The sequence below is a fragment of the Rhea americana genome, unplaced genomic scaffold (genome assembly GCF_003343005.1).
Source record: "Rhea americana isolate MKP2758 unplaced genomic scaffold, rheAme1 scaffold_26, whole genome shotgun sequence".
In the NCBI taxonomy this organism is placed as follows: Eukaryota; Metazoa; Chordata; class Aves; order Rheiformes; family Rheidae; genus Rhea; species Rhea americana.
Window position 1 is genome coordinate 3,934,119 of NW_028186379.1, and position 12,512 is coordinate 3,946,630.

The window sequence follows — 12,512 nt, forward strand, 5'->3', positions numbered from 1 at the left end:
GAAAATGAAGAAAATCATTGTCAGTCGTATGTCTGCATTCAAGGAAGTGTAAAATTGGTATGATAGCTTCGTGTCTTCAAAAGTATAGAACTCACTGGAWTGATATTTTGAGTCTTTGCTTTCTTGAAATTTTACACAGAGGTGGTTCAGAATGATCTCAGTACAGAAGTGTATTTATAGACTTGATTGTGGTAGTATGAACATCTAAGTACCATTTTGAAACTGCTGACATTCAGTAAAACTATTTTAAGTTTTCCAAGTAGGAAACTTTCCAGCAATGTCAGGACAGTAGTTAGCAATTGATTTTCTTTTGGCAGTTTGCCATGTGGTCAAAGTGACAGACACCAGAACTCTTTAACACATTTAATGGGATTTTCCTTCCATTTACACTATCATAAATTACAAAGCATATTTCACTTCACAAAATAAAACCATTTCCAGATCATTTTTATGACAGTATTAAGTAGTACATAACCTATCACAAATAGTCCTGTACAGTTCATGAGGATCTATAGAAGTATTGGGTACTGAGACTATTTAGCATTTGCTCTGCAATCCGGGTTAATCTATCTAGCCCTTAGTTATTTCTCTAGAAGACAAAAAATTTACAGTAATAACCTCCACCTCCCTTCATTATCATAGTTACACATATTTTTCAATTTGAATAGAAACAACTGCTCCCTGAAATAATTCAGGAAACTGCATCACTGAGTTACCAAGCATATGATTCAAATGATCAAGATGAGGGATTAATACTTTTTTTGTATTGAAAATTGAGTTTGGTAGTAAAGTATGCTGATTTGCTATGCTTGCAGAAACATCTCATGCTGAGAAACAGTTTTAACATTAGGAATAAGTTGCAGTTAGACTATGAACTCTGTAGATCAATGTTTGCAAAGGGAGAAACATATTAAAATTTGGTAATAATTAAATTTACCAACTCCCACATTTCTTACACATTCTTGTTTTTTCAAAACAAACCATCAGGAAACACATTCAAGAGAAATACCTACATTTTCAGCAGATTTACTGTACGTTTATAAATACAGAAACATGACAAAACATAGCTTGATTTTTACAGAAAAACCAAATCCTTCATAATTAACCCCAAAAAGTGCTAACTTTTCAACAAGGCCAGAAAATATCCAGTGTCCCAGCATCACTTAACTTACATATTACTGTAATCCAAGAAAAATCTGGCATGTGAAACTGATACTACCACCAGGACTTATGAAAAATTCCCAATACTATATTTGACATGGGATTAAAAAAAAAGACAAAAAAGAGAAAATACTATATGTTTTCAGAAATATCAAATGGCTAAAAGTGTACTATACAATCTTAGAATGCCAGTGCCTAAAATATAAAGAAAGAAATGTAAAGAAAGTTGGAATACACACAAGAAAAGAATTCTCCTTTAAAACATTTGCAATGAAAGAGGTATATCAGGATAATACTGCATTAGTGGTAATTGTTTTCAATATATCATAGCAAAAATGCAGGAGAGAATTATGTGGAAAATAATCAATGCACCGCATTGGTTTATAGTTCGCTAAAATAAAATGCCATTCTTTCAGCTAGGTAAAGTAAAAATATCTTTATAATATAGGTTCTGTTTCACAATTGACATATATAATTATGTCTTATGGAGAGGGAAAATGTATAGCTGTATACAAGTAACATTGATTAAGTACCTTTTTGCTTCTCTAGCCATATTAAAATATGTTTTGTGTTTCTTAATAAGTTAACAATAAAATTGTTTGCAACTTCTCAAAACAAATATACATCTGAGGCAAGGCAAAAGATACAAGGTAAGAGGATTTTTTCTGACCTTTTTTTCCCTTCTACAAAGACGCATATGTCTATGAGACATAGGCTTTCCCAAGCATTTTGGCATCTATCTGCAACTTTGCAGAAACTGAAGTGCAGCCAAGGAACTTTTATTTTTTAAAAATTGTAAAGAAACGTATTTTCCTTTCAAACTAATTGTTTCAAAATAAATGGCTATGAAGTTATGTCTCTATCGGTCTAAAAGAGAACATCTTCATTTTCTATTAAAATTTGCACAATTAACTTCTGGTACCGCATGTCATTCAGAGTAGCAAGGGTACTGTCTTCTGGAGGTCTCATTAAAGTAGGCCCAAACACTATTCCCAGGTTTTCAGCATTCATAAAATTCTCCTTTTCATGCAAAATAACCCAAAAATAGGAAAAAAAAAAAAAAAAAAAAAAAAAAAAAGAAAAAGGCAAGTAGTCATTTAGTTACCAAAAGAATATATTGTATCTTTATTCTGTGGGTCTGCTTCATATCAAATATTGCTAGATAATGACATTTTTTTCAGTAACAATTTTTACTTACCCTCAACATAGTAACCATTTCCACAGCAATCCAATGCAGTTATGGTGGGGCCGTATATTCCAGTACCTTTAAACACCCTTCCTGCAACTCTTGGCCACGTGGCTAACATTTAAGGTATAAGAATTAGASGCAACTGCTTTTCTGAAGAGCATAATCACAGTTTAAATGATGATGCATGGAACATTCCCCCACCCTGCAGTAACATAGTTCTGTGCCATGTTGGACTCAGTGTGCATCACACTGAATATGAACCTGTAATTTCTTTTGACTATCCATGACCCCCCATGCTCCCAGATAAGGAAAATCAGCCTTCAGGGAACCTGTASATGGATTTTGGATTTGCTGTTTATCTTGGGATGACAGCTGAGTTATTCTGGCTACTCCTGTACTTCAGGAGCAGGCTGAAACCTGGAGCAATCTGGAAACTCAGTTCGCTGCATATGGTTTCTTGTCTCTAGGAGTCTGTATCCAGCAAGAAGTCAGACTGCTACAAATGCTGTCTATCCTTGACAGAGAACAGAGGTACTTCTAGGAAGGATCCCAGGCTGTTTTCTTCCTCTGACATGGGTCTTACAATGTAATACAAGGATAGACGGGCTCCAAGCCTGCAGCAAATACAGACTGCCAGGGATTGTCCAAGCTGCAGAGAAGTGGGCCCTTAGGCCTACTGGAAAATGCAAGGTGTGCGCAAGGTTTTTGTCCAAATAGTACAGCTGGGTCACACTGGTGTTGTCCCAGCAGTCCTTTGGTATTTGAGTTCCATCTTAAGACTGTTTTTGTACTGCAATACAGAGACAGAGCCACAATCACTTAGTAGGTCATGGTCCCCCATGGACCAGACACTTGCTGTTACTRAGTAGAGCACAGGTGAATTTTGACATCTTCTCCCAGCACAGCTCCTCTGCCACAGTGCAGCCACTGTATTGCAGCCAGCTTTTGGGGCAATAGCTAGGATTGCCTCTGGCCATAGCAATTCTCAACTGGATAGCAGTAGGCAGTGGATTTCCTCATGCCATCAGGAGAACAGAAACAGACTGAAACCAAATGAGGTAATCTGGTCTTCCTGTGTTTGCAAGGTCCAAGTAAGACTAAATTTCACCTCTCTTGTTAGCTCTCTTCAAAGAATAGCTCTGTTCAAGGAGAAGCCCAGAAAAACACAGTTCTTGCTTGTTTTCAAGAGGACAGAAAACTGCTAATGCCCTACCTCATCATTTTCCAGCACATGCATGCTAGCTGGTGCTTTGCAGGGAGAAAAGGCAAATGTAGGCTCTGCCTAGCCCCTGCCACTACTGTGCAAGTAGATGAGTAACTTGTCTGCTTTCCTTCTGTATCCGCATGCAGCAGAGATGCAGCTATGCAATGACCTGTGTYTTACTATCATGTACTTCGCCACATAGGAAACTGCTCTTACATTTCCTCCAATTTTRACTAAAAAAGTTGTCAGAAAGAACATTCCTATTTGACTGCAGAATACTGCTCTGCAAGTTAAACAGCAAACAATTAACCAATTGACTGACARGCACATTTTTTATTACTGATACTATCCTCTGTCAGATTTTCTTGACTGTTCCAAAATGGGAGGAGTGGCTGMTACACCAGAGGGCTGTGCTGCCATTCAGAGAGACCTGACAGGCTGGAGAGTTGGGTGGAAAGGAGCCTCAAGAAGTTCRACAAGGGCAAGTGCAGAGTCCTGCACCTAGGGAGGAAGAACTCCCTGCACCAGTACTGGCTGGGGGCTGACCYGCTGGAAAGCACCTCTGTGGAGAAGGATCTGGGAGAGCTGGTGGACAACAAGTTGACCATGAGCCAGCAAAGTGCCCTTGTGGCCAAGAAAGCCAATGGTATCCTGGGGTACAYTAGGAAGAGTGTTGCCAGCAGGTCAAGGGAGGTGATCCTGCCCCTCTACTCAGCCCTGGKGAGGCCTCATCTCGAGTACTGTGTCCAGTTCTGGGCTCCCCAGTACARGAGAGACAGGGAGCTACTGGAGAGAGTCCAGCGTAGGGCTAYGAAGATGATTAGGGGACTGGAACATCCGTCCTATGAGGAACGGCTGTGAGAGCTGGGCCTCTTTAGCCTGTGGAAGAGAAGACTGAGGGGGGATCTTATCAATATCTTAAGGGAGGGTGCAAAGAGGATGAGGCCTGACTCCTTTTAGTGATGCCCAGCAACAGGACGAGAGGCAATGGGCACAAACTGAACCACAGGAAGTTCTGCCTGAATATGAGGAAGAACTTCTTTCCTGTGAGAGTGACGGAGCACTGGAACAGGTTGCCCAGAGAAGTTGTGGCATCTCCTTCTGTGSAGATATTCAAAACCTGCCTGGATGCAACCCTGTCTAACACRCTCTAGGTGACCTTGCTTGAGCAGGCGGGTTGGACTAGATGATCTCCAGAGATCCCTTCCAACCTCAACCATTCTGTAATTCTGAAATTTCTACAGAGTCCAAAAAAAGCTCCTGCATGCCAGGTAATGTCTCATCAAAAGAAAAAATTACTCAGTGTAATGACCTGAGCCAATTCAAAATGAGAAGTCTCTACATAATGAGAACTTGATTAAGCATGAAATGCATTTCACAGAAGCTCTCTAATGCAGTTTTATGTGAGTCTTTTTTTCAGGGTGGTATTAATAATGCATATCTGTCTCAAAAACAGAAAATAATCCATTTGCACCCAAGTAGTTACAAGTAGTGGTACAGCTAAGGATGATCAAAGATGTGCTGTGACGAAGATGAACARTTTTCTTTCTCCCTAACCCTCTTTTTTGTTGTTTCCAAGTATCCCATAAACTTTAATGAGAGAAAAGGCTCATATCTCAGGCAATATATTCTTAAATGAATGGTTGCTTTAAAATGACAGTGTCAATCTTTACTCAGCTTTAATAYTCCAAAACTTACAAGCAAGACTTTAGGGGGCATCTAGGCGCCCAAAACTGCAAAGTGGTGTTATCATGATTCTGAAAAACATTTTAGCTTCAAATTAGTGTGTGAAGCATCTTATCCCTCTTTGGTGCRCTTCATAATTTGCCTTGGCATCTAGCTAAAAGCTTTGAAAATATGGCACTAGATTCCCAAGTCACTTTCAAAATAGAATTTAAGCACTTTTGCAAATTCCATATTCCTTATGACTAAAGAAGTTTTGGAAAGTGAATAAGGCAGAGTGTGTTTAAAACTGAAAGAAATATGAAGTAACTGTTAAGTGTCTGTATAGCTTTTTATTAGCAGTATAAAAATAGGCCCTGTTTGATTTTTGGCTTAACTGTGATGTGAGCAAACAACTAGTAAGAGGCAGTTCTTTCCTTTTAGGGTTATAGTTCAGGAGGACAAATCAGGAGTTAAGGGGAGTCAGAAGCAAAGCATGATCAAACAACTTGCCACTGCACATCTAACATATCCCTAAAGTAACTATGATTCTGGTATTTTTTTCAGATATTATCTACCTTGGAGAGACATGACAAATCTGAATTAACTCTTCAAAGGYTTGCAGTGATTTGCTGACAGAAGGAGCTATGCTGCATATGTGCATCGTTTATACGCATTTACACAAACACAGCTTGTCTTTTTATTTGTAACATAATTGCTTTAGTGGCTGTGCCCTAATGGAGGCTTTATCAGTATTTTCTGCAGTATCTCTCTTTCAAGGCAGAAAATTTGTAAGCTTTCCAAGTATTATCCTGCATGCCAATTAACTCACTTTTTGAGATGAATCATTAGGTATCTAAGCGTCTCATAGTGAGCAGCAGGGAGTAACATCAACACTTCATGAATTGCTTCTAGTCGTTCATCAGGATTGGAGATTTCTATAAGACACAAACAATTAATGTTAATAYGGGTTTACATTTGTAAATAGGCAATAATTCAGGAAGCTAAGTTATTATTATGGAGTCATTTCAAAGCTATTGACTGTGTTTGTAGAGGTAAATATTAAACTCACAAATAAGGTGACTATTAGCAACCTTTGCAGTCTCAGAAAATGATCTTACAAAGAAATTACCCACAAAGACCACCCAATTGTCTATCAATATGATCAGTGTATCTATCTACAGGTTGGTGTTTCTACAGTAGCAGAGCTTCATAACTGCTTCATAATACTCTGTCTGGAACTGACTCTTTAAAAACTTAGATGAGATTACCTATCATAGCCTTCAAAAAGAGATGGGAGTGTGAGCATATACTTCAGAGACYTTGCTTGAATATACTGAGTTATACTAAAGTTTTGCTAGAGACACTGAAAGGACATAACATCTTGCAAATAAAAATGTCTGAGCATATTTAAATACGAGGTATCAGTTATTTGAGATCATCGATGGTCATTTAAGACTGCTTGGCAATCTCTCTGAAAATCTGAGTAAGATTTACATGTATTTTACAAGAAAAATATAGATTCATAGGCTGTGAATTGAGTAAGAGTTGTATTTGTTGTATGACTTTTCAAAAAAAAAAGGCACCAAGTGTCTGAATTAGAAGATTAAAAATCTTTATGTTCTGCTTTTAAAAGGTTGGTGGATTGACATGATAGGAATTGCTTTCTTTAAGCGTGTCATTTATAAGACTGGTGACAAGCAAGAACAATTTCTCTGTCGCAAGAGGAACACAGGAGTGCAAGAGAAAGGCAGCCCTGGTTGCCAGGGGAATGCAAGGTCGGCTAAGCCAAAGGGAAGGTGAGCCAGCACAGTCACACACAACGCTGCTCCTGTTRCTTATCGCCGTGCCGTGTGCCATTTCAAAAGCTCTAAGGACACGTTTTAAAGAAGAAAGCATGCTACTTCTTAGTGATCTCAGATCTTTGAAATCTTTGCTGATAATCTCATTTTGATGCAATTCTGTCTGGTGAGTTTTCACTATGTGGAAAGCTGTGCCCTGGAGGGCAGAATTTGAGGTAAATCTCATCTCTTGCTCTCTCTGCCAACACCATGTTATAAGCAAAGCAATGAACGCTGCTGCCCTTCCCCCACCCTCGACACCGTGCACCCATGGGGGTCAGTGCATGCTGCTTCCTATCTGAACATGCGTTGGACGCTGTAGGACCTAGTGAACGGGGGCTGCACACGAAGCGTGGGGCAGGCGTGYTTTGTGGGGTGCCTCGCTGCTCTGATCCGTGCCTGACTGCACGTGGAGCCCTGCGGGAGAACGGGGCAGCCCCGGTGCGCAGGCTACGGGAGGCAGAGGGAACGCTGTGCCCCGGCGGGGCAAGGCGAAGCACTCACCAGGCCCGAGCGCTGACAGATCGTGCAGGCTCGTACGCCTCTGGCAGCCGGCCCGGCGGCGGTCATGCCGGCCCCAGCGCCCTGCCGGGCCACATTCAGCCCTTGCAGTGGCATTAGACATTCCACCTCTCYGCGCAGAATTTGGGTAGTTTAGAACAAAAGAGCAAACGCTTCCATTTAAAGACCCAGCCCAGGGCAAGGTGTAGCTTCGCTGACTGATATCGAAACTACACTTTATGAAAGTAATGAGTTATTTTTACACTATACATTTATTCGTGTCTTTTTACCTGCTGTATCAACAGTCAGGCAAGTTTAATGTGAGCAAAGCACACCGCAGCGAAGCAATGAACAGAACAATGTCCTGGTTTCCCGTTTGCTGGCTTTCTCGTTAATGTAAGCATCTTTATGGAAGGGAAATGTAATTAAAGAACAGTACAAATTGCTATGCAGTACTTACTTGCTGCCTCTATGAACTTGGAATAGGTGTCATAGGTGATCACAGGAATCGGTAAGTCTCTGAAGTATAGCTTCAGGGCTCCAGCAATAATGTTTATGTCTGGATAGATACTGGCAGAAATATCGGCCTTGTCACCATCTAGAAGAGGAGAAAGAAATCTTTTTGAAAACAGTCTAATTCTCACTGACAAAAGGCTAGGCTTCTAATTCAGATTTACTGTGTCCAGTCTGACAAGCAAAAACAACCTGAAAGCATTCAGAAAGCTTAAGTGAGAATATATTGCTGASAACTCTTCCATATATGAATGAGCAATGGTAATTTCCTTATTATTTAGTAAATAATTTATTTGCTCACATCTTTTGGATAAGCTGGTGATTACATCAACAATATCTACRGTGTGCCATCTCATATATGATGAATTGGCATTGAATGAAAAAGTCATGTTGAATAATGTATTTGCTGAATGTGGCACATTTATTAGATGTTGAAAATAATAAACTATTTATACCTTGCTTTGATGTTGTATTTTTTATCCACAGATCTCAAGATGCAAAGGAGTATGAATCACTTTATTTTGACTTGGGAAACACGCACAGAGAAATGGCATCACTTTCCAACATCCCTCAGGAGACCAGAAGCAAAATTCAGAGTAGACACCAGCTCTTGTAAGTCCTGCACCAGTCTGTTTATGCTGATTAGTCCCAAGACCTTTTTGTTATGTGGATGTTCCKCTAATGTCTTCTTATTTTAATTACTTGTTTACAGTAAAGATTTGAATTTAAACAGAAGAGCTATGGCATTTAGCTTACAAACTATTCTGAAATGCGGATCACAATTTCAGTTAAATGTATATGGATAGCTGCAATGGATGAATGGCTAAATAAATTAATTATGCAACCAAAATGACATATATTTTGTTTGCCATATATTGTAATACAGTAAGTCTTTACACAGCATTTTTAATCATGAGTTTGAAATTTATGTTGATGCTAATAAGTTCCTGGCTTGCAAGAAGTGAAATTAGAAGAACTACCAACAAGGCTGAACTAAAATGATTTTTCACGTTTAAATGACTATTTTTCGTCTATCTTGTACGTTGACACCTGCATTTTTTTCTCCAGTTTCAGGAATTCTGATGTCCTCCCCAGCTCTAAGAGTCCCCCCTCTGGGCCTGCCCCTTTACAGTCTGCTACTGGAAAGACAAGAGAGGGCTCTGGTCAAGCAGAGACTGGGGCTGCCTGGGTTTAACCCCCAGCATTGTGTCAGACCTCTTYGAGACCAGTTATACCCCTTAGCTCCTATTCCTCACTTGTGAAGTGAAGGGAGCAGAACTCCCCTCACAGGAGATAGTGAAGATAAAGACATTAAAAACTTAGGTCAATATGATAATTGGGTCACACAAAGTTAGGCCTGCTGAAGCAATGGAAATGTGTTTGCTTGTATGTGCCAGGAGGTACAAGCATGAACTTGGCCTGCTACCACCGAGGTGCTGACATGCTGTAAGTTCATGCGCCTTGCTTGTCTCCCAATAACTACTGCTTGTAGACATGCCCTGATAGAGACAGATGAGTGGGTGTGCTTGATGCACTGCTTCTAAGATGATGATAAAGGCTTCACAGCAGAGTAAAACAGTTCACAGTGATTGTAGACATTTTACACAAACCTATGGCATTAATCTTGACGGGCTATGTCCTGTCCAATGTATGCACATAATTCTCATTACGACTAATAGCCCTACATGTTCTCATCAAGAGGAGATTATATGCTTAAGTGTTTAAAACAAGCAGCCTTTCTTGATGCAGCTGAGCAGTTTGAATACATCCATCAGCATTTAATTTAATACAGCATCAATAACCCCTAGGAGAATGTTTACACTGCCTCGATCTTTTGTTTAATCCACACGTTCCAGGCTCGGTAGCATTAGTGTTATAAAGCGTTGTGTAGAGAGCTCTATTTAATTGATGGACACTGAGCACTCAAAATGCTCCACTGAAAACAGATACTTTCAAGGAGACAGCAGCTGCATCAGAACAGATATAGTAAAGGAGAAGGTTGCATCTATTATCCAGGTCACCGGCACACTAAATGGAAGTGTTATTTATTTAGTACTTTTACAAAGCAGCACAGCACGCTTCCTCAAAGGGCACTTAAGCTACAGGAAACATACATACTTCAAACATACCTCTTATTTATCTGTTTGCTTACTGCAGGAAAAATGCATTAATTCCTGAGTCAAAGATTTTTCTCCTCACTTCAGAGACAAATATAGATCCACTGGAAACACCCTGACARTATTTTTACAGTGAGCATAAGGACATGTCTATTACAGTATTTCTATACTTCTGCAGCAGGTATGTGGCGGAAGGTGGGTTTTTCCTTTGGCAGATTTTGGATTGTCTTTTCTTTCTTTGAATTTCAGCCAACAAAGGCCCTTTGTCATGCTACACTTATTTCTTGTCCTCCCCAAATTCCTAGATTTCTGTTTTGTTTAAACGCACCAAGAACTCAGAGCACTAAGAAGGAAAAATTAAGTCATTGAAGGTAAAGTCATGATGTGTTTTACATTTGCACTAACACACTGTATGAACTACATATATTTCATATGATATTCCCACAATTGTCTTTTTAACTCTTCTGCACAATAACTTCCACAGATTGTATTTAGCACTTTCAATATAACTACAGTGGCTGTTGTTAATGCAGTCTTTCTTATACTGGGTTACAAACATTTTGGTCATTTAAGCTTTATAAACTGAATTCTCTCCAAAACCCATCATTCCTCTTTTCTTGTCACTTTGACTCTCTCAACATATTTTGTTGTGTTATGTTGAAGTACGGACATCTCAAATCAAGGACGGTCTTTTTTTTCTGTTCTTTAAATTTTTCAGCTGACTTTGGAAGCCGCGTAAATAGATAAAGAGTTTATTGGTGAAGGAAATGGAATAAATATTGCCTTCTTAAAACCTAAGCTATGGATTTGGAATTCAACACGTTTCCAGGCCCAGGCACAAGGGTGTCAGTATGAGTTAGGATGCCTCTAAGTCTTCATATGTAATATTTAACAGAACAATATTTTTAGCAAGTGCATAGTACCAGCCAGTCATGCGACCAACAAGGGGAAGTGCAGAAGGCATCTGGGACAATGGCAGCTCTGTGGACAACCTGCACAATAAGTGTTTCATCGCTCTCAGAAGGCCACAGCTCAACAACACACACAGAGAGCAACTGTTGTTCCACAGCACCAACATTCACAAGATTAAATAAATCCACATTATTCCTCTCATTCTCATTATAAAAATCACTAAAACGGAACATTGTCAGTGTGTCAGAGAGCCTAACTCTCAGTTACAGTAGGGCCATTTACACCCCGTTGGCTTTGGAAGGGAGCCTTCGTTTAAACAAGATGAGGGCCAACTTCTCTCAGGTTTAAAAATAGGTTTCACAGCTTTGTTGGACCAAAATAATGTACCGTAGGACACCACACTCATCCTGAGACGTTAACTTTCAAACCTGTTTGCTTTTCTGTTCTCGTCATGATTCCGTGGAAGGCGCAAGTGAGTGTCCCTGCGACAAAGCCAGGACTACGAGTCCCGGGCGGGCTGGCTGACTTCTGCTCCTTGTTCCCCTTCAGCTGCAAATGAAATCAGGCCGAGAGGCAGCGCCAGCCAGCTGGGGCGGCCGTCAGCCCTGGTGCCTGGTCTCTGCGTTACCCTGCCTCTGTCTCCCCGGGCTTGATGAAGAGGTTGTGAACCTGGAAAGCCTTCCAGTGTTATTTGAAGATTGTGTCCCACGTATTAAAACGGAGGGAGTCCATGCTTGTTTATTTTCAAAACCATTTATTAAGAGCTGTATTTCCAGAGATGAGAAAACATACTAGCATTGCAGCCAGGTGCACAGGGACTGACCTAGAAGTAAAACCAGCAAGGGCCCTCTGTAATCACAGGGTGCAGTACTCCACCACTGCAGGYACCACGCCATCAAGTCCTCTTCATAAGCTGCTCAACCTCCCTTCTAAAATTAGCTTTTTACCCCTACTCATATTAGAAGGTTGTTTCAAAATGTTGTTAGTCAGATGCTTAGAAAATGGTCTTTAAATTGTCAAACTAAATTTGTTTGTGGCCAGTATATATCCTCTGCTATTGTCCTAACATCATCCATTAGATTAACTGGTTCCCTTTGCTGGGTCCATACCCCAACTCTCCACCTTTGCTTTGACAGCTAAATATTCCAAGCTCTTTTAAAGCACATTGACCTTCTGCTATACAGCATGCTCCAGAAATGCCTGGGGGAGACAGGTCTTGCAACAGAGACAGCCTTATCCTTGGTCATGCCACTATCCGTTACATGGAATTTTCCATTTTGTATTTCAGGCACAATTTTTTCTTACAGAAAATTTTCGTTTTTGCCAAACATACGTTAATTTCCTGTAGTGAACRTGGAAACAATAGGTCTGGAAAATGCTCAAAAATGTCACTCTCTGGGCAGAGTGGGTGT

The 12,512-nt window shown here is 40.1% G+C and overlaps 1 protein-coding gene across 1 annotated transcript in view; it reads right to left on the reverse strand.

Annotated features, from left to right (window-relative positions):
- Nucleotides 1-4,364: 4,364 nt before the first annotated feature.
- Nucleotides 4,365-12,512, reverse strand: part of CHN2 (chimerin 2) — a 132,596-nt gene continuing 124,448 nt past the window's right edge. The window contains exons 12-14 of the mRNA XM_085307621.1: nucleotides 8,019-8,156; nucleotides 6,049-6,154; nucleotides 4,365-4,433 (exon numbers count right to left, since the gene is read on the reverse strand). Coding sequence (XP_085163747.1) covers nucleotides 4,397-4,433; nucleotides 6,049-6,154; nucleotides 8,019-8,156 — 281 coding nt within the window. The 3' untranslated portion in view covers nucleotides 4,365-4,396. The remainder of the gene's footprint in view (nucleotides 4,434-6,048; nucleotides 6,155-8,018; nucleotides 8,157-12,512) is intronic.